General features: G+C 48.7%; 1 protein-coding gene across 1 annotated transcript in view; it reads left to right on the top strand.

Moving 5' to 3' along the window:
- mgll (monoglyceride lipase) overlaps positions 1-22,430 on the top strand; it is a 98,628-nt gene that overhangs the window by 10,573 nt on the left and 65,625 nt on the right. The window contains exon 3 of the mRNA XM_086002108.1: positions 3,156-3,262. Coding sequence (XP_085858234.1) covers positions 3,156-3,262 — 107 coding nt within the window. The remainder of the gene's footprint in view (positions 1-3,155; positions 3,263-22,430) is intronic.

Genomic DNA, 22,430 nt, shown 5'->3' on the forward strand with positions numbered 1-22,430 from the left:
CTGAGTCAGAAGGTTGCAGAATGCGCTGCCTGAACATAAGAACATAAGAAATAGGAGCAGGATTAGGCCACTTGGCCCCTCAAGCCTGCTCTGCCATTCAATAAGATCATGGCTCAAAGCCACTTCCCTGCCCGCTCCCCATAACCCATCACTCCCTTATCTTGCAAAAATCTGTCTATCTCCACCTTAAATGTGTTCAATGACCCAGCCTCCACAGCTCTCTGAGGCAGAGAATTCCACAGATTTACGACCCTCTGAGAGAAGAAATTATTCCTCATCTCCGTTCTAAAAGGGCGACCCTTTATTCTGAAACTATGCCCCCGAGTTCTAGATTTCCCCCACGAGGGGAAACATCCTCTCTGCATCTACCCTGTCGAGCCCCCTCAGTATCTTATATGTTTCAATAAGATCACCTCTCATTCTTCTAAATTCCAATGAGTATAGGCCCAGCCTGCTCAACCTTTCCTCATAAGTCAACCCCCTCATCTCTGGAATTAACCTAGTGAATCGTCTCTGAACTGCCTCCAATGCAAGTATATCCCTCCTTAAATAAGGAGACCAAAACTGTACGCAGTACTCCAGGTGTGGTCTCACCAATACACTGTACAGTTGTAGCAGGACTTCCCTGCTTTTATACTCCAACCCCCTTGCAATAAAGGCCAACATTCCATTTGCCTTTTTGATTACTTGCTGTACCTGCATGTTAACTTTTTGTGTTTCATGCACAAGGACCCCCGGGTTCCTCTGAACTGTAGCATTTTGTTATCTCTCTCCATTTAAATAATAGTTTGCTTTTTTATTTTTCCTGCCAAAGTGGATAACCTCGCACTTTCCCACATTATACTCCATCTGCCAAATGTTTGCCCACTCACTTAGCCTGTCTATATCCCTTTGCAGATTCTTTGAGTCCTCTGCACAACTTGCTTTCCCACCCATCTTTGTATCATCCACAAACTTGTCTACAGTACACTCGGTCTCTTCATCCAAGTCATTAATGTAGATTGTAAATAGTTGAGGCCCCAGCACTGATCCCTGTGGCACCCCCACTAGTTACCGTTTGCGGTGGAAGCAGATTTAATAGTAACTTTCAAAAGGGAATTAGCTATATACTTGAAAAGGAAAAATTTGCAGGGCTAAGGGGAAAGAGCAGGGGAGTGGGTCTAATTGGAGAGCTCTTTCAAAGAGCCGGCACAGGCACAATGGGCCGAAAAGCCTCCTTCTGTGTTGTATCATTCTATGATTCTAAGAGTTTGGGAGGGAAGACTGACGGGGGATATAAAGAAATGAAGGATCTAGGAACCCTTTCTTTCAGCTCCAGCACCCATGTACAGGAGTTCATTCCCAAGGCTCATTCTGGCTGCCTTTACAAAGAGACGGAGGAAACATTGTGTGAGTGGGTTTCGATGGGTCGCTCTTGAATAGACTCAAACTGCCCCATGGCTCTGCCGAAGTAGAAAGCGAGAGAAATACAGGGAACATCTGGCTTGGCCCATGCACAGCTGGAACACACTCTGAGGCTGGAGACCAGGACACCGCGATCTCATGAGCCAGGCTCCACTTCCTGCTCCCCACTCCCCGAACGTGGGAAAGTTGGTAAATCTGCTTATTGCTGTATCAGGCTGGGTGCGAACGAACGCAGGGAACACCTTTCTTCTTATCGTTCCTGGGATTTGGGCATAATTGGCAAGGCCAGCATTTATTGCCCATCCCTAATTGCCCTCGAGAAGGTGGTGGTGAGCTGTCATCTTGAACCACTGTTGGGTAGGGAGTTCCAGGAGTTTGACCCAGCGACGATGAAGGATCGGTGATATATTTCCAAGTCAGGATGGTGTGTGACTTGGCGGGGAACTTGGAGGTGGTGGTGTTCCCATGCACCTGCTGCCCTTGTCCTTCTAGGTGGAAGGGGTCGCGGGTTTGGGAGGTGCTGCCGAAGAAGCCTTGGCGAGTTGCTGCAGTGCATCTTGTAGTTGGTACACACTGCAGCCACGGTACGCCGGTGGTGGAGGGAGTGAATGTTTAAGGTGGTGGATGGGGTGCCAATCAAGTGGGCTGCTTTGTCCTGGATGGTGTCGAGCTTCCTGAGTGTTGTTGGAGCTGCACTCATCCAGACAAGTGGAGAGTATTCCATCACACTCCTGACTTGTGCCTTGTAGATGGTGGAAAGGCTTTGGGGAGTCAGGAGGTGAGACACTCGCCGCAGAATACCCAGCCTTTGACTTGCTCTTGTTGCCACAGTATTTATGTGGCTGGTCCAGTGCAGTTTCTGGTCAATGGTGACCCCCAGGATGTCCATTACCACTCCCTGTTGCCTTGCACCATCATCCTTTTTGTCATTTAAACTCTCCTGCCCTCCACCCTATCACAGACCTTCCCTTTTGTTCTTTCCTCACCCTTCCCCTTGTCCCCTGATCTGATCTTGCTTCAAACCTGTTACATCCGTAACTTCTCCCAGTACTGATAGTAGATCATCCACCTGAAACATCCACCTGGGCCGATAATCCCCAGCTGATTACATCTTGCATTGGTATATTGCCTTTAATGTAACAAAACATCCCAAGGAGCTTCACAGGAGCAAATATCAGACAAATTTGATGCCGAGATACATAGGAGATATTAGGACAGGTGACGAGGTAGGTTTTAAGGAGCGTCGTAGAGGAGGAGAGAGAGGTAGAAAGGCGGAGAGGTTTAGGCAGCGAATTCCAGAGCTTAGGGCTGAGACAGCTGAAGGCACGGCTGTCAATGGTGGGCCGAAGGAAGTCGGGGATGCGCAAGAGGCCAGAATTGGAGCAATGCGGAGTTTGTGGAGGTTTGTAGGGCTGGAAGAGGTTACAGAGATAGGGAGGGGGCGAGGTCATGGAGGGATTTGAACACAAGGTTGCGAATTTTATGTTCGAGGCATTGCTGGACAGGGAGCCAATGTTGGTCAGTGAGCGCAGGGGCGATGGGCGAACGGGACTTGGAATAATCGAGTATGGTGGTAACAAAAGCATGGATGAGGGTTTCATCAGCAGATGGGCTGAGGCAGGGGCGGAGACTGGCGATATTACGGAGGTGGAATTCGGGTTGAATTACAGGGTTTTAGCGTGACTTGTTTTACATTGAAGGTGATGCTTGCTGTTCTGCTGCTCAATTCTTCTTTCACCAAATTTCTCCAGGGCTCTAGTGATGATAATACATGGTGCAGGAGAACACAGCGGCCGCTACATGGAAGTTGTTACGATGCTCACGGGTCAATCCCTGTTCGTATTTTCACACGATCACAGTAAGTACCATCTGCCGGCTCTTAACTCAGGCACAACAGTCCCTCAGGAAAGTGTTTATATGCAGCACCTTCTTTTTGGAGATGAGTGACTGCCGTACACACAAGACAATTGCTCAGCTCTGTTGCCCTTACTGTCGATTTCACCTTCTTCCTCAACCATGAGCTCCTAAACTCACACTTTATTCAAATTGATCTGTCATAAAATGTTGAATGGATCACTAACAAAACATGGACTGGATCTTTCACAAAAACATGGCATAGATTAGGGCTCATGGGGTTCGGGGTAATAGCCCAGAAATTCGGGTCGGGGGCTTCCCGCGGGTGCAAGCCCCCGACCTGCACTTACCTAGCGCGCCGGCCGTTGAGCTGTGGGCCCCTGTGGGATTCCGATCCTGGGCCTCCTCCAACTGCCGGCGCACAGTGCTTGCGTATCCCAGGGGCGCAGTTAGTTCGATGCATCCCCTGGGATCACGTGGGCCATGGAGAGCCAATGGTAGCAGGGAATGCTCCATTCATAAGTTTGACAGGAAGAGCTGTCAAACCTATAAATACTATAAGCCCCAAAACATCACCAGTCACCAGGCAAAAACACCAGTCCCCCGGTCAGCGACGCCTCCCTCCCGGAGGAGCTTAACAACTTCTACGCTCGCTTCGACAGGGACAACAAGGAGCCGGCTACCAAAGCCTTGCCACCCCCGGAAGACCAGGTGCTCACTCTGTCGACCTCCGACGTAAGGGGCGCTTTACGCAGAGTGAACACACGAAAGGCTACTGGACCGGATAGCATCCCTGGACGGGTACTCAAGGAATGTGGTGTTCAGCTGGCTGATGTCTTCACTGCCATCTTCAACCTGTCATTGGCCCAGGCAGTAGTCCCTACATGCTTCAAGACCGCCACCATCATTCCTGTGCCTAAACAAGCGGCTGTGACGTGTCTGAACGACTATCGACCTGTCGCACTCACACCCATCATAATGAAGTGTTTCGAGAGACTGGTCTTAGCCCACATCAAAGCCAGTGTTCCTGCCTCCCTTGACCAATACCAGTTTGCCTATCGGGCAAACAGATCAACGGAGGATGCAATCACTACTGCTCTACACTCGGCACTGAATCACCTAGATGGTAAGGAGACCTACATCAGAATGTTGTTTATAGACTACAGCTCAGCATTCAACACTATCGTCCCCAATAAGCTGGCCACCAAACTCCAAACTCTTGGCCTGAACACTTCCCTCTGCAACTGGACCCTGGACTTCCTAACAAACAGACCCCAGTCTGTCAAATTAGGTAACCACACCTCCCCCCCCCCCCCGACCCTGAACACGGGGGCCCCACAAGGATGTGTGCTGAGCCCCCTCCTCTACTCCCTCTTCACCCACGACTGTGTGGCTGTTAATGGTTCCAACACCATCATCAAGTTTGCAGATGACACCACAGTAGTAGGCCAGATCACCAACAATGATGAGTCAGCCTACAGGGAGGAGGTCCAGCATCTTGTGAAGTGGTGCGCCGACAACAACCTGGCCCTTAACACCAAGAAAACAAAGGAAATAATCGTGGACCTCAGGAAGTCCAAAGGCGGAAGTCACACCCCCATCCACATCAATGGGGCGGAGGTGGAAAGGGTGGCCAGCTTTAAGTTCCTCAGAGTCCACATCACGGAAGACCTCTCCTGGTCCCTCAACACCTCCTCTCTGGTGAAGAAGGCCCAGCAGCGCCTATATTTCTTGAGGAGGCTGAAGGGATGTAATCTGTCACCCCCGATCCTCTCTAACTTCTACCGCTGCACTATAGAGAGCATCCTGACAAACTGTATCACGGTATGGTACGGCGGCTGTAGCTCCCATAACCGGAAAGCCCTGCAGCGGGTAGTCAAAACTGCCCAACGCATTACCGGCACCCGGCTACCGACCATAGAACATATATATCAGAAACGCTGCCTACGGAGGGCACGGACCATCATCAAAGACCCTACCCACCCCAGCCACAGTCTGTTCGCCCTCCTACCATCTGGAAGACGCTACAGATGCATTTGCACCCGTACGACCAGATTTAGGAACAGCTTCTTTCCCAGGGCTGTCATTCTACTGAACTCCACAAATAAACACTAAAGCCTGCGCATCTGCCGATGCACTTTATTCACTTTATTATGGTCATATTTATGCTAATATATATGTACAAATGTATGTTGAAATGTTTAAGTGTCCTAATCCAAATTGTACACTCTCGGGAGCCGCAAGCCTACATTTCGTTGTACTGCACTTGTGCACTAACAATGACAATAAAAGTTGATTTGATTTGATTTGATTTGATTAAAACTTCAAATAAATTTAAAAGAAAACATCACATTTTTAAAATAACTATAAATTACATTAAATAACTATTTTAAACAATAATTTAAATTTTTGAAAAAAATTAATTACATTTTCTAATGGGGCTAAAAATAAACTTACCTTTCTTTAAAGTATATAAAAATAATAAACCTGTGGAAAAAATGTTTTAATTATAATTAATTCACCACTTACCTTGTTAAAAGCAGGTCTTGCGCCTGCTTTTTAAAAGTGTAACTCCTGGAGACTTACCCTCCCAGAGAAACCTGGAAAACAAACGTAAGTTCGATGCGCACGCGCTGCCTCTCCGGCGCACGCGTTCCACCTATCAACCCCTTCTTTCAGGGGAACGGAAGTGCCGGTTTCCCGCACATGCGCAGTGCATGCACGAAACTGGCACTTTCGTTGGGCCTGCGCGTGAGTACCCCGTGCGTACTCTCCCGTGGAGACCCGAATTTCTGGGCCATTATATTAACATGGATAGAGGATCGGTTAAAGGACAGGAACCAGAGAGTAGGGATAATTGGGTCATTTTCCAGTTGGCAGGCTGTAACTAATGGGGTGCCGCAAGGACCAGTGCTTGGGCCTCAGCTATCTACAATCTATATTAATGACCTGGATGAAGGGACTGAGTGCAATGTATCCAAGTTTGCTGACAAAGTTCGGTGGGAAAGTAAGCTGTGAGGAGAACACAAAGAGCCAGCAAAGGGATGTGGGCAGGTTAAGTGCGTGGGCAGTAAGGTGGCAGATGGAGTATAATGTGGGGAAGTAGGATGTAATTCATTTTGGTAGGAAGAATAGAAAAACAGAATATTTTTTTAAATGGTGAGAAACTGTTAAATGTTGGTGTTCAGAGAGGTTTAGGTGTCCTCGTACAGGAAACACAGAGAGTTAGCGTGTAGGTACAGCAAGCAATTAGGATGGCCAATGGTATGTTGGCCTTTATTGCAAGGAGGTTTGAGTACAGGAGTAAGGAAGTCTTGCTACAGTTGTACAGGGCTTTGGTGAGAGCACACCTGGAGTACTGTGCACAATTTTGGTCTCCCTATGTGAGGAAGGATATACTTGCCTTTGAAGGTGGTGCAAGGAAGGTTCATTAGATTGATCGCTGGGATGAGAGGGTTGTCCTATGAGGAGCGATGGAGTAGATTGGGCCGATACTCTCTCGAGTTTAGAAGAATGAGAGGTGATCTCATTGAAACATATAGGGGGCAAAATTTGGTTGCTTTGCGGCTCCCGTTAGTGCCCTAAGAGGGAGGGGGCGTGCTAATGGGGTGCATAGCAACTAGCGCCTGGGCACGGCGCCGCTAACGCCCTCCGTGAAATTCAGCGGGAGGTTAGCGGCGGCGGTAACCAGTAGCACCCCCATGGTGCTGCGCCTCCGGCGATGATGTCATCGCTGTGCGCAGCACTCCACTTGCACCCCGGCTGCGAACTTCGGTAGCGCCCCCTGACTTACCGCTGGACGCAATGTCCAACAGGGACAGGGGTGCGTACGTGCGGCCGGGGCGGCGATAATCAAAGGGGAGGTGCCTGCCAGCAGCTGCTCCCTTTGCCGTCCCCGGCCTCCTATGCAGCCTCTTGACTGCCAGGCTCTTTTGTCGGCACCCCGATCCCTGGGCCCCGGGTCGCGCTTTGCAAGGCCCCTCCACTTTGATAAGGGGAGGAAGGCCTGCAGTACCGCATGGTGTGGCTGCACGTAGCACCGCGATATTCCCTGGTAGCGCCCCAAGAGCGAGGAGGAGCACTTCCAGTAGCGCCCTGCCTCCCTCTTGGGGCGCTACCAGTGAATTTAGGGCGCTGGGGCGCTTACTTTTTCAGGGTGCTAAAAGTAGTGGCTTGGCGAAGTTAGCGCCCCAAAGGGGGCGCGACTGAATTTTTCCCCCATAAGATTCTGAGGGGGATTGACAGGGTAGATGCTGAGAGGTTGTTTCCCCCTGGCTGGAGAGTCTAGAACTAGGGGGTACAGTCTCAGGATAAGAGGCCGGCCATTTAAGACTGAGGAGGAGGAATTTCTTCACTCAGAGGTTGTGAATCTTTGGAATTCTCTGCCCCAGAGGATTGTGGATGCTGAGTCGTTGAGTTTATTCAAGGCCGAGATCGATAGATTTTTATCTCTTGGGAAATCAAGAGAAAAGGGGATTGGGAGGGAAAGTGGAGTTGAGGACAAAGATCAGCCATGATCTTATTGAATGGTGGAGCAGGCTCGAGGGGTCGTATGGCCTACTCCTGCTCCTATTCTTGTGTTCTTAGCTCGCTCACAGAAGATGTTATAGCAACATCTATAGACAGGGCTAAGTGATCCCACAATCAACGGATCAGATCAAAGCTCTGCAGTCTTGCCACGTCCAGTCGTGAATGGTGGTGGACCATTAAACAACTAACGAGAGGAGGAGGCTCCATGAATATCCCCATCCTCAATGATGTTGGTGCAAAAGACAAGGCTGAAGCGTTTGCAACCATCCTCAGCCAGAAGTGCCGAGTGGATGATCCATATCGGCCTTCTCCTGAGGTCTCCACCATCACAGAAGCCATTCTTCAGCCAATTCAATTCACTCCATGTGATATCAAGAAGCGGCTGAATGCACTGGATACAGCAAAGGCTATGGGCCCCGACAACATCCCGGCTATCGTGCTGAAGACTTGTGCTCCAGAACTAGCCGCACCTCTAGCCAAGCTGTTCCAGTACAGCTACAACATTGGCATCTATCCGACAATGTGGAAAACTGCCCAGGTATGTCCTGTCTACAAAAAGCAGGACAAATCCAACCAGGCCACTTACCGCCCCATCAGCCTACTCTCAATTATCAGCAAAGTGATGGAAGGTATCATCGAAAGTGCTATCAAGTGGCACTTACTCACCAATAACCTGCTCACTGATGCCCAGTTTGGGTTCCACCAGGACCACTCGGCTCCCGACCTCATTACAGCCTTGGTCCAAACATGGGCAAAGGAGCTGAATTCCAGAGGTGAGGTGAGAGTAACTGCCCTTGACATCAAGGCAGCATTTAACTGAGTGTGGCATCAAGGAGCCCTAGTAAAACTGAAGTCAATGGGAATCGGGGGGAAAACGCTCCACTGGCTGGTGTCATGCCTAGCACAAAGGAAGATGGTTGTGGTGGTTTAAGGTCAATCATCACAGCCCCAGGACATCGCTGTAGCAGTTCCTCAGGGCAGTGCCCTAGGCCCAACCATCTTCAGCTGCTTCATCAATGACCTTCCCTCCAACATAAAGTCAGAAATGGGGATGTTCGCTGATGACTGCACAGTGATCAGTGCCATTCACAACTCCTCAGATAATGAAGCAGTCCATGCCCGCATGTAACAAGACCTGGACAACATTCAGGCTTGGGCTGATAAGTGGCAGGTAACATTCGCACCATAGAAGTGCCAGGTAATGACTATCTCCAACAAGCGAGAGTCTAACCACCGCCCCTTGACATTCAACGGCATTACCATCGCCGAATCCCCCACCATCAACATCCTGGGGGGGTCACCATTGACCAGAAACTTAACTGGACCAGCCACATAAATACTGTGGCAACAAGAGCAGGTCAGAGGCTGGGTATTCTGCAGTGAGTGTCTCACCTCCTGACTCCAACGTCTTTCCACCATCTACAAGGCACAAGTAAGGAGTGTGATGGAATACTCTCCACTTGCCTGGATGAGTGCAGCTCCAACAGCACTCAAGAAGCTCAACACAATCCAAGACAAAGCAGCCTGCTTGATTGGCACCCCATCCACCACCTTAAACATTCACTCCCTCCACCACCAGCATACCGTGGCTGCAGTGTGTACCATCTACAAGATGCACTGCAGCAACTCGCCAAGGCTTCTTCGGCAGCACCTCCCAAACCCGCGACCTCTTCCACCTAGAAGGACAAGGGCAGCAGGCGCATGGGAACACCACCAACTCCAAGTTCCCCTCCAAGTCACACACCATCCTGACTTAGAAGTATATCGCCGTTCCTTCATCGTCGCTGGGTCAAATTCCTGGAACTCCCTCCCTAACAGCGCTGTGGGAGCACCTTCACCACACGGACTGCAGCGGTTCAAGAAGGCAGCTCACCACCACCTTCACAAGGGCAATTAAGGATGGGCAATAAATGTTGGCCTTGCCAGCGATGCCTACATTCCATAAAAACAAATTAAAAAAAACACAGGATCAAGGGTAGGTTCATCCCATTGAGCCTGCTCTGCCATTGTTGTTACCTGTGGTACCTTTTTTAAAATCCAAATTGACGGGTTCAAATCCGGCCTCGGGTGACTGTCTGTGTGGAGTTTGCACATTCTCCCTGTGTTTGCGTGGGTTTTCTCCGGGTGCTCCGGTTTCCTCCCACAGTCCAAAGATGTGCGGGTTAGGTTGATTGGCCATGATTAAAATTGACCCTTAGTGTTAGGGGGGATTAAATACGTGGGGTTACGGGGATAGGGCTTGGGTGGGATGGCTGTCAGTGTAGGGACCAGGTGCTAGGGTTTGGATGATCAGCCATGATCTCGTTGAATGGCGGAGCAGGCTCGAAGGGCCGAATGGCCTACTCCTGCTCCTATCTTCTATGTTTCTATGTTTCTATGCCCCATGTTCCTTAGTAAGCAAGTAAGTGTCCATCTCCCTCTTAAACACATCAATTTACTTCACAACTATTACCTTATAGAGCTGTGTGTTTGACATCCTCACAACCAGCCTAACACAGTTCCAGGACTAACTTGTTTTTCACTATTGAGAATCCTAAGCAAAAGCCCATATGGCACATCATGTAGGGAACTCCACTTCGGATAAAAAAAGTTTTTTCTTTTATTCGTTCATGGGATGTGGGCGTTGCTGGCATGTCCAGTATTTATTGCCCATCCCTAGTTGCCCTTGAGAAGGTGGTGGTGAGCCGCCTTCTTGATCCGCTGCAGTCCGTGTGGTGAAGGTGCTCCCACAGTGCTGTTAGGGAGTTCCAGGATTTTGACCCAGCGACGATGAAGGAATGGCCGATATATTTCCAAGTCAGGATGGTGTGTGACTTGGAGGGGAACTTGGAGGTGCTGGTGTTCCCATGTGCCTGCTGCCCTTGTCCTTCTAGGTGGAAGAGGTTGCGGGTTTGGGAGGTGCTGCCGAAGAAGCCTTGGCGAGTTGCTGCAGTGCATCTTGTAGTTGGTACACACTGCAACCATGGTACGCTGGTGGTGGAGGGAGTGGATGTTTAAGGTGGTGGATGGGGTGCCAATCAAACGAGCTGCTTTGTCCTCTGAAAGTAGCGCTGAAAAGATCAACAACAACCACTTGCATTAATATAGCACCTGTAACATCATAATACACCCCAAGGGGCTTCACAGGAGCAATTATCAAACAAAATTTGACATCGAGCTACATAAGGAGGTGTTAGGACAGGCTTGGTCAAAGAGGCAGGTTTTAAGGAGCTTCTTAAAGGAGGAGAGAGAGGTAGAGAGGTTTAGCGAGGGAATTCCAGAGCTTAGGGCCTAGTCAGTTGAAGGCACGGCCGCCAATGGTGGGGTGAAGAAAATTGGGGATGTGCAAGAGGCCAGAATTGGAGGAGTGCAGAAATCTCGGAGGGTTTTAGGGCTGGAGGAGGTAGGGAGGGGTGAGGCCATGGAGGGATTTGAACAACGATGACAATTTGTATTTATATGCGCCTTTACCTTAGTTAAACCTCCCAAACAATATTCCCTTTAAGCTGCATTGTTGCACGGCTGTGCAGCGCTCTGGAGCACCCATGCAGCCGGCTCACCGGCTTTTAAATGGGAAAAACCACGCCTGTGCGGTATTTTGAATGGGCCGCACAGCCCCTAAAAGGGGTCGCGCACCCAAAAAAAATTAAAGGGATCATTGGTCCCAAGGTGCTTCGCAGGAGCGTTGCCAAACAAAATTTGACACCGAGCCACGATATGGAGAAATTAGGGCAGGTGACCAAAAGCTTGGTCAAACAGGTAGGTTTTAAGGAGCGTCTTAAAGGAGGAAAGAGAGGTAGCGAGGTGGAGACGTTTAGGGAGGGAATTCCAGAGCTTAGGACCTAGGCAACAGAAGGCAAGGCCGCCAATGGCTGAGCGATGAAAATCGGGGATATTCAAGAGGCCAGAATTAGAGGAGCGCAGATATCTCGGGGGTTGTAAGGCGGGAAGTGGTTACAGAGACAGGGGGGGTGAGGCCAATGAGGGATTTGAAAACAAGGATGAGAATTTTGAAATCGAGGCGTTACTTAACCGGGAGCCAGTGTAGGTCAGCGAGCACAGGGGGTGATGGGTGAAAGGGACTTAGTGCGAGTTAGGACACGGGCAGCCGAGTTTTGGATGACCTCAAGTTTACGTAGAGTTGAATGTGGGAGACCAGCCAGGAGTGCGTTGGAATAGTCAAGTCTAGAGGTAACAAAGGCATGGATGAGGGTTTCAGCAGCGGATGAGCTGAGACAGGGGCGAAGACGGGTGATGTTACTGAGGTGTAAATAGCCGGTGTTAGTGATGGCGCGGATATGTGGTCAGGAGCTCACCTCTGGGTCAGATATGACACCAAGGTTGCAAACAGTCTGGTTCAGCCTCAGACAATAGCCAGGCAGAGGGATGGAGTCGGTGGTTAGGGAACGGAGTTTGTGGCGGGGACTGAAGACAATGGCTTTTAGAGGAAATTTCTGCTCATCCAGTACTGGATGTCGGACAAGCAGTCTGACAAGTTAGAGACCGTGGAGGGGTCGAGAGAAGTGGTGGTGAGGTAGAGCTGGGTGTTGGCAGCGTACAGTGGAAACTGACACTGTGTTTCCAGATGATGTCGCCGAGGGCCAGCATGTAGATGAGAAATAGGAGGGGGCCAAGGATAGATCCTCGTGGAACACCAAAGGTAACGATGTGGGAGCGGGAAGAGAAGCCAATGCAGGTGATTCTCTGACTACGGCTGGATAGGTAAGAATGGAACTAGGCGGATGCAGTCCCACCCAGCTGGACAACTGTGGAGAGGTGTTGGGGGTGGATGGTGTGGTCAACTGTGTCAAAGGCTGCAGACAGCTTGAGAAGGAAGAAGAGGGACAGTTTACCTTTGTCACAGCCACATAGAATGTCATTTGTGAGTTTGACGAGAGCCGTTTCGGTACGGTGGTAGGGGTGGAAACCTGATTGGAGGGATTCAAACATGGAGTTCTGGGAAATATTGGTACGTATTTGGGAGGCGACAACACATTCAAGGACTTTGGAGGTTGGTGATGGGGGCAGTAGTTTGCAAGGACGGAGGGGTCAAAAGGTTGTTTTTCTGAGGAGAGGGGTGATGACGGCAGATTTGAGGGAGAGAGGGACAGTACCTGAGGAGAGAGAACCATTAACAATATCAGCTAACATGGGAGTAAGGAAGGGAAGTTGGGTGGTCAGCAGTTTAGTAGGAATAGGGTCGAGGGAAGCAGGAACTGCATCTCATTGATAAATGACATCCTCAGAACATTCCAAAGAAAATCCGCAACTAATGAATTACTTTTGAAGTTTAATCGCTGTTGTTATGTAGGCTAACGTGGCGACCAATTCGCAGACACCGTGGTCCCACAAACAGAAAATGAGATAAATGACCAGCTGATCCATTTCTGGTGGTGTTGGTTGCGGGAGGAATGTTGGCCCGCACACTGGACAACCTCCCCTGCCCTTCTTTGAGTAGGACCATGGGATCTTTTACGCACCTGGACAGGCAGGGCCTTGGTTTGATGTCTCACCTCCAACAATGCGGTGCCTCCTCAGCACGGCACTGACAGGTGGGCTGAGACCATGTGCTCAAGCCCTGGAGTGGGGCTCAAGCCCACAAACCTTTGACCAAAGGTGAGAGTGTCGCCAACTGAGGCAAGATGATACCTGGAGTGTGTCAGGTGGCACATTTAGAGTTTAGGAGAAATAGGAGGACAGTACAGTGCAGAAACGACTAATAATATTGCTAAAGTACAATGATCAGTACAAAAAGCCCCCAAACTGTCTTAAGATATTCTTTATCCCTTTTTTGTTGCTGACTCTCTTCACTTGGCGCAGCATCCTGTGCAGAGTATTGGCTGCATGGCGATGGAGGGGGATGAGTTACAGCAAGCCCCTGTGTGAAGGTGTCAGCCATGGCACAGTGGTAGCACTCTTGCCTCTGAACCAGAGGTTGTGGGTTCAACTTGAACACATAAGCTAGGCTGACACTCCAGTGCAGTGCTGAGGGAGTGCTGCACTGTCGGAGGTGCTGTCTTTCGGGTGAGACGTTAAACCGAGGCCCCGTCTGACCCCCTCAGGTGGACGTAAAAGATCCCATTTCACTATTTCGAAGAATAGCAGGGGAGTTCTCCCCGGTGTCCTGGGGCCAATATTTATCCCTCAACCAACATCTTAAGGCTAAAGGGATCAAGGGATATGGGGAGAAAGCAGGGACCGGGTACTGAATTTGAATGATCAGCCATGATCGCATTGAATGATGGAGCAGGCTCGAGGGGCCGAATGGCCTACTCCTGCTCCTATCTTCTATGTTTCTATGTTTCTATGTAACATCGCTAAAACAGATTATCTGGTCATTATCACATTGCTGTTTGTGGGATCTTGCTGCATGCAGTTGGCTGCTTTGTTTCCAACAACAGTGACTACACTTAAGAAGTACTTCATTGGCTGTAAAGCATTTTGGGACGTCCTGACGTCGTGAAAGGCGCTGTATAAATGCAAATCTTTCCATCTTTGTGAAATGCATGGATACAGCGTTCCTGTTTCTGGGCTCCCCAGCCCCATCCCAGGAAGCAGTGTGTAGTCGGAGCCTATTTTTACTCCCTGTATATGGTGTCTGGTGGCTTTCAGACAGATGTTTTGGCCTGGGCATGTAGAATAACATTCGAGAGAGTTCCGGAAGTGACCAGTTAAAATGTTATGTCAGACTTACTTAGTGACAATTATACAGATATCTATTTGGATGTATTTGGACTTTCAGAAGGCTTTCGATAAGGTCCCGCATAAGAGACTAGCGTGCAAAGTTAAAGCACATGGGATTGGGGGCAAGGTACTGACTTGGACAGAAAATTGGTTGGCAGACAGGAAGCAAAGAGTTGGAATAAACTGGTCTTTTTCCGAGTGGAAGGCAGTGACTAGCGGGGTACCGCAGGGATCGGTGCTAGGACCCCAGTTATTCACAATATATATTAATGATCTAGACGAGGGAACTAGATGTAATATCTCCAAGTTTGCAGACGACACAAAGCTGGGTGGGCATGTGTGCTGTGAGGAGGATGCAGAGAAACTCCAGTACGATTTGGACAGGTTGGATGATTGGGCAGATGCATGGCAGGTGCAGTATAATGTGGATAAGTGCGAGGTTAGCCACTTTGGTTGCAAAAACAGGAAGGCAAATTGTTATCTGAACGGCAATAGATTGGGGAAAAGGGGAAGTGCAACGAGACCTGGGTATCCTTGTGCACCAGTCGCTGAAGGTAAGCATGCAGGTGCAGCAGGCAGTTAAGAAGGCAAATGGTATGCTGGCCTTCATAGCGAGAGGATTCGAGTACTTCCTGGCACTGGGGGTGCTCCTGCTGCCCAGGAAGGGGAGAAAAAGAGTGGGAGAGCAATAGTGGTAGGGGATTCTATAGTAAGGGGAACATAGGCGTTTCTGTGGCTGTAGACGTGAATCCAGGATGGTTTGTTGCCTCCCTGGTGCCAGGGTCAAGGATATCACTGAGCGGCTGCAGGGCATTCTGGAGGGGGAGGGTGAACAGCCAGAGGTCGTGGTCCACATTGGTACCAACGACATAGGTAAAAAGAGGGATGAGGTCCTGCAGCAAGAATTTAGGGAGCTAGGTGAAGGATTAAAGAGCAGGACCTCAAAGGTTGTAATCTCTGGATTACTCCCGGTGCCACGTGCTAGTGAGTATAGGAATGGGAGGATAGAACAGATGAATGCGTGGCTAAAGGGATGGTGCAGGAGGGAGGGCTTTAGTTTCCTGGATCACTGGGTCTGCTTCTGGGAAAGGTGGGACTTGTACAAGTCGGACGGTTTACACCTGAACCAGAGGGGAACCAATATCCTTGCGGGGAGGTTTGCTAGCACTGCTGGGGGGGGTTTAAACTAACTTGGCAGGGGGATGGGGTACAGAGTGGAGCTATAGCAGGGGGTGATTTACAGCCAAATACAGAGAAAAAAACAAGGCAGAGCAAATATGCGAAGGCAAAAGGGAATATGGCAGGGCTGGAAGGCATTTATTTTAATGCAAGGAGTCTTGCAAATAAGGTGGACGAACTGAAGTTGTTGTTGAACACATGGGAGTACGATATTGTTGCTATCACGGAGACATGGTTGAGGGAGGGTCAGGACTGGCAGCTCAATATTCCGGGGTATAGAATCTTCAGGCGAGACAGAGGGGGGTGTAAAAGGGGAGGGGGTGTTGCAATATTAATTAAGGAGTCAATTACTGCTGTAAGGAGGGATGATATATTAGCGGGTTCCTCTAATGAGGCCATATGGGTAGAACTTAAAAACAAAAAGGGGGCAAGCACTTTGCTGGGAGTGTACTATAGGCCCCCAAACAGTCAGGGGGAGATAGAGGAACAGATATGTAGGCAAATCTCAGAAAAGTGCGAAAATAATAGGGTAATAATAGTGGGGGATTTCAACTTCCCCAATATAAATTGGGATAGTCAGAGTGTGAAAGGCTTAGAGGGTGCAGAATTCTTAAAGTGCATCCAGGAGAGCTTTTTGAGCCAACATGTAGAAAGTTCTACAAGAGAGGGGGCGATACTGGACCTAATTCTGGGGAATGTAGCCGGGCAAGTGGTGGAAGTGTCAGTAGGAGAGCATTTTGGCGATAGTGACCATAATTCGGTGAGATTTAAGGTGGTCATGGAAAAAAACAAAGACGGCCCGGAAATAAGGGTTCTAAATTGGGGGAAGGCCGATTTTAATATGATAAGGCAGGATCTGGCCAAAGTGGACTGGGAGCAGCTACTTATAGGAAAATCCACATCAAGACAGTGGGAGACTTTCAGAAGGGAAATAGAGAGAGTACAACGCCAACATGTTCCTGTAAAGGTCAAGGGTGGGACCAACAAGCAAAGGGAACCTTGGATGACAAGGGATATACAAAAATGCATTAGAAATAAAAGGGGGGCTTTTGGCAGTTACAAAAGACTAAAGACGGAAGAAGCCCTAGAGGAGTATAAAAAGTGCAGGGGCATACTTAAAAAAGAAATTAGGAGGGCGAGGAGGGGCCATGAAATAACACTGGCGAGCAAAATAAAGGAAAATCCTAAGATGTTTTATAAGTATATTAAGGGCAAGAGGATAACCAGGGAAAGGGTAGGGCCCATTAGGGACCAAAGTGGCAATCTGTGTGTAGAGCCAGATGATGTAGGCGGGGTTTTAAATGAATTTTTTGCATCTGTGTTCACTATGGAGAGAGACGATGCAGACATAGAAATCAGGCAAGGGGACTGTGACATACTTGAACATATTAGCATCGAGAGGGAGGAGGTGCTAGCGGTTTTAGCAGGCCAAAAAGTGGATAAATCCCCAGGCCCGGACGAGATGTATCCCAGGCTGCTGTGGGAGGCAAAGGAGGAGATTGCAGGGGCTCTGACACAAATTTTCAGAACCTCTCTGGCCACAGGGGATGTACCAGAGGACTGGAGAACAGCTAATGTAGTACCATTATACAAGAAGGGTAGCAGGGATAAACCAGGGAATTACAGGCCAGTGAGCCTAACATCTGTGGTAGGGAAATTATTGGAAAAAATTCTGAGGGACAAAATTAGTCTCCACTTGGAGAGGCAAGGATTAATCGGGGATAGTCAGCATGGCTTTGTCAAGGGTAAATCATGTCTGACAAATCTGATTGAATTTTTCAAGGGGGTGACTAGGGGGGTGGATGAGGGAAATGCTGTGGATGTGGTTTACATGGACTTCAGTAAAGCTTTTGACAAAGTCCCGCATAGGAGACTGGTCAAGAAGGTAAGAGCCCATGGGATCCAGGGTGCCTTGGCGCGTTGGATCCTAAACTGGCTGAGTGGCAGGAGGCAGAGGGTGATGGTCGAAGGATGCTTTTGTGACTGGAAGCCTGTGTCCAGTGGGGTACCTCAGGGATCGGTGCTGGGTCCCTTGTTGTTTGTGATCTACATAAATGATTTGGATGAGAATGTAAAAGGTATGATCAGTAAGTTCGCAGATGACACGAAAATTGGTGGGGTGGTAAATTGCGAGGAGGAAAGCCTCAGGCTACAGGACGATATAAACGGGTTGGTCAGATGGGCGGAAAAGTGGCAAATGGAATTTAACCCTGAAAAGTGCGAGGTGATGCATTTTGGACGGACAAATAAGGCAAGGGAATACACAATGAGTGGTAGGACCCTAGGAAGTACAGAAGGTCAGAGGGACCTTGGTGTACATGTACATAGATCTCTGAAGGCAGCGGAACAGGTAGATAAGGTGGTTAAAAAGGCATATGGGATACTTGCCTTCATTAGCCGAGGCATAGAATATAAGAGCAGGGAGGTTATGATGGAGCTGTACAAAACGCTGGTGAGGCCACAGCTGGAGTACTGTGTGCAGTTCTGGTCGCCTCACTATAGGAAGGATGTGATTGCTTTGGAGAGGGTGCAGAGAAGATTCACCAGGATGTTACCTGGGATGGAGCACCTCAGCTATGAAGAAAGACTAAACAGGCTGGGGTTGTTTTCCTTGGAGCAAAGAAGGCTGAGGGGGGACCTGATTGAGGTGTACAAAATGATGAGGGGCATAGATAGGGTAGATAAAGAGGAATTTTTCCCCTTAGTAGGGGGGTCAATAACAAGGGGGCATAGATTCAGGGTAAGGGGCAGGAGATTTAGAGGGGATTTGAGGAGGAACTTTTTCACCCAGAGGGTGGTTGGAACCTGGAACTCACTGCCTGAAAGGGTGGTAGAGGCAGGAACCCTCACAACATTCAAGAAACATTTGGATGAGCACTTGAAATGCCATTGCATACAAGGCTATGGACCAAATGCTGGAAAATGGGATTAGACAGGACAGGGGTGGATGGGCGGCGCGGACACGATGGGCCGAAGGGCCTCTTTCTGTGTTGTAAAACTCTATGACTCTATGACTCTATGACTACAGGAGCAAGGATGTCTTGCTGCAGTTGTACAGGGCCTTGGTGAGACCACACCTTGAGTATTGTGTGCAGTTTTGGTCGCCTTATCTGAGGAAGGATGTTCTTGGCATGGAGGGAGTGCAGCGAAGATTCACCAGACCGATACCTGGGATGGCAGGAATGACGTATGAAGAGAGATTGGGTCGATTAGGCTTATATTCACTAGAGTTTAGAAGAATGAGAGGGGATCTCATTGAAACTTATAAAATTCTAACAGGACTAGACAGACTAGTTGCAGGAAGGCTGTTCCCGATGGCGGGGGAGTCCAGAACCAGGGGTCACAGTCTAAGGATAAGGGGTAAGCCATTTAGGACTGCGATGAGGAGGAATTTCTTCACCCAGAGAGTGGTGAACCTGTGGAATTCTCTACCACAGAAGACAGCTGAGGCCAATTCATTAAATATATTCAAAAAGGAGTTAGATATATTTCTTAAGGCTAAGGGGATCAAGGGATATGGGGAGAAGGCAGGGACAGGGTACTGAATTTGGATGATCAGCCATGATCGCATTGAATGGCGGAGCAGGCTCGAGGGGCCGAATGGCCTACTCCTGCTCCTATCTTCTATGTTTCTATGTTTCTATTTACATCAAATACTGCCAAGCCCTTCTGTTGATACAATGAGTGTTCCTCTGTTTCTAGCCCGTGCGGTGAGACTTTAAGGAGCGCCCGCACCAAGTCCCGTTCACCCACCCGCCCTGTGCTCGCTGACTTGCATTGGCCCCCGGTTCCCCAACACCGATTTAAAAATCTTATCCTCGTATTCAAATCCTTTCATGGCCTCGCCCCCTCCATCTCACTGTAACCTTTTCTAGCCCTACAACCCTTCGCGAAATCTGCGTCCTTTCAACTCTGGCATCTTACACATCCCCCCCCGATTCCCTTTGTCCTACCACTGAGGGCCGTGCCTTCAGCCTTCCAGGCACTAAGCTCTGGAATTGCCTCCCTAAACCTCTCCATCTTTCCCTCTCTCTCCTCCTTAAAACCTACCTCCTTGACCAAGCTATTAGTCAACCCTCCTAATATCTTTCCCTCCGTTAAAGGTGCTATATTAATGCAAGATGATGATGATGAGGCGGAAACAGTCCACAGTTTAGTGTTGTGAGGCACAACTGTTTGGAACAGTTCCAAGACCATAATGGGAGCAATTTGTACCAGTAACATAAGACCAGAGAGTTGACTTTAACAATCCCCCAGGGGCGCCGATGTTGGCTCCAATGAGTAGCCGTACAGACGAGGAAGGTCTGTTGTGCTGTGTTACTGATTGCAGTCCGGTCAGCTACAATTAGCCTCAATGGCTGTAGATGAGAAAATAAGCCTGGATTTCCGCTACTGGTGTGAGGGGAGGATGGGTCTCCACTGGGATGTGCATTTTTTCATAGACTATTGGGTTACAAGACAGGAAAATGTTTCTGCAGAGTCTTTATATACAACTAGTCACAACTATGTAAACATTGGACAAGATCCACGATGTGTGACGCTCGCAGAGTAGACCCTGGATTACATCTCGGATATGCTTAAAGGGGAAGTATTGGATTGGGCCATAGTCCCTGTTAGGAAGAGGCTGTTCATTTACAAATGAAAGATCCATAGTGCAGGACACTAGCAAGGCTGAGAAGAGTTGTGCAGAAAACAGATTAAGAGATGCTGATTAGGCAATGCCATCTTGGGTTTCTGAAAGCCTTTGGATGAAGTGTTGGTTGGAGGAGGAAGGGGAGACTGAGGGCGGTGAGGAGTTCCACTGCTTTGAGGTCCTGGGAAAGGATGGGTTAGGACAGGTGATGGCTCGATGACTTGAAAACAGGGAAGATGAAAGGAAACTGTCCAAGCAAAGGAGGAAAGAAGCCTTAAATCGAATTAGTGGACCTAATTTGCCACGTCGAAAGTTAGCACGAAAAACGAGGAAACTCCATGTGCAAAGTGGCATTCGTGAGATGGGACCGAATGTGGAGAGACCAGAGAATGTGTGGTTGTTCACCTTAGAGCAGAGAGCAATTAGTCCCACTCCCCCACTCTTTCCCCATAGCCCTGTAAATCTTTCCTTTATATAACTATATATCCAATTCCCTTTTGAAAGTCACTGTTGAATCTGCTTCCACCGTCTTTTCAGGCAGTGCATTGCAGATCACAACACTTTGCTGAGTAAAAAACATTTCTCCTCATCTCCCCTCTGCTTCTTTTGTCAATTATCTTCAATCTGATATTACCAAACACTTAACGTGTTCATATCACATTCCTCCTACTTTTCAAACACAGCATTAACCTGCATATTTTAAATGGGTTAACAGCTCCACTAAAATATCGGGCAGAGGAACTTTGTAGAAAAGCTTTAAATGTCCGTCTGTCGATATTACCATCAGTAATCTCCAGGCTTATGGATTTTGGATTTGAAGCTCAGCAGCAGAATTACTAGATAGGTCATTTTGAAATGATCAGCCATTAATGATTTATTATAAATTATCCCTTTGCTGCTTCTCGTATTCCAGCTTCCACGCTGTCATCCTGCTCCAGACGGGATACAATCACCATCACTGGCAGCTTCATTTTGAGATTGTGCTAGCCATGACAAGCCAGCAGCTGACAGGGCTCCGACAATATGAACTGCCGGAAATTCGAGCTTCTGACAGGGTCAGGAGGACCCACCCAAATTCTCATGGGTTCTCGAAACTTCCGTCAGAGGCCCCCCATTTTGTTGACCGGGGCTGGGGGGTCTAGAACGAGGGGTCAGGGGACTGAGGTCAGGAGAAATTTCTTCACTTAAGGGTGGTGAACCTGTGGAATTCTCTACCACAGAAGGCTGTGGAGGCCAAGTCACTGAATATATTTAAGGAGATAGAGTTCTAGACACAAAAGGCATCAAGGGGTATGGGGAGAGAGCGGGTATGTGGTATTGAGATAGAGGATTAGCCATAATCATATTGAATGGTGGAGCAGGCTCGAAGGGCCGAATGGCCGACTCCTGCTCCTATTTTTCTATGTTTCTATGACCTCTCTAACGAGGTTAATAGGAAACCGGCACTACGCTGTAAGCAAAACCGGAGAGTGGGTCTTCGCTCCAGTATTGCCGCCCCAGTGTCCTAACCCATAATGTTAAAATAGCTGAGTCACTCCTCCGTGTGTGGCCGGAGACATAATTCGCAACTTCAGTTATGCGGAGAGACTGGAGAAGCTGGGGTTGTTCTCCTTAGAGCAGAGAACGTTAAGGGGAGATTTAATAGAGGTGTTCAAAATCATGAGGGGTGTGGATAGAGTAAATAAGGTGAAACTGGTTCCACCAGGAGGGTCGTTAACCAGAGGAAGGTAAGGGTGGGGGGGGGGGGGAGGAATTCAGGACAATCCATTTGACCATATTATAAGACAGATTTAAGAAGCCAGGGGGAGATGAAGAGACATTTCTTTATCATTGCCTTTTTTTTTTAAACACAGCTGTTGTGATCTGGAACACACTGCCCGAAAGGGATGTGGAAGCAGATTCAATAGTAACTTTCACAAGGGAATTAGATATATACTTAAAAAATGAAATATTTGCAGGGCTATGGGGAAAGAGGAGTGGGACTAATTGGATAGTCAGCACAGGCACAATATCCCGAATGGCCTCCTTCTGTGCTGTATGATTCTAGAACAACTCCAATCTGATTGACGGCTGAAAATTGGCAACATTTAAGCCCTGTAGACCACTTAATCAAGTGGCATGCTTGATATTTCACATGTAACATCAGACATCTTCACCGATTGTTTGA

The sequence above is a fragment of the Somniosus microcephalus genome, chromosome 11, assembly GCF_052327205.1.
Source record: "Somniosus microcephalus isolate GS21.2 chromosome 11, FLI_Smic_1.0, whole genome shotgun sequence".
Taxonomy (NCBI): Eukaryota; Metazoa; Chordata; class Chondrichthyes; order Squaliformes; family Somniosidae; genus Somniosus; species Somniosus microcephalus.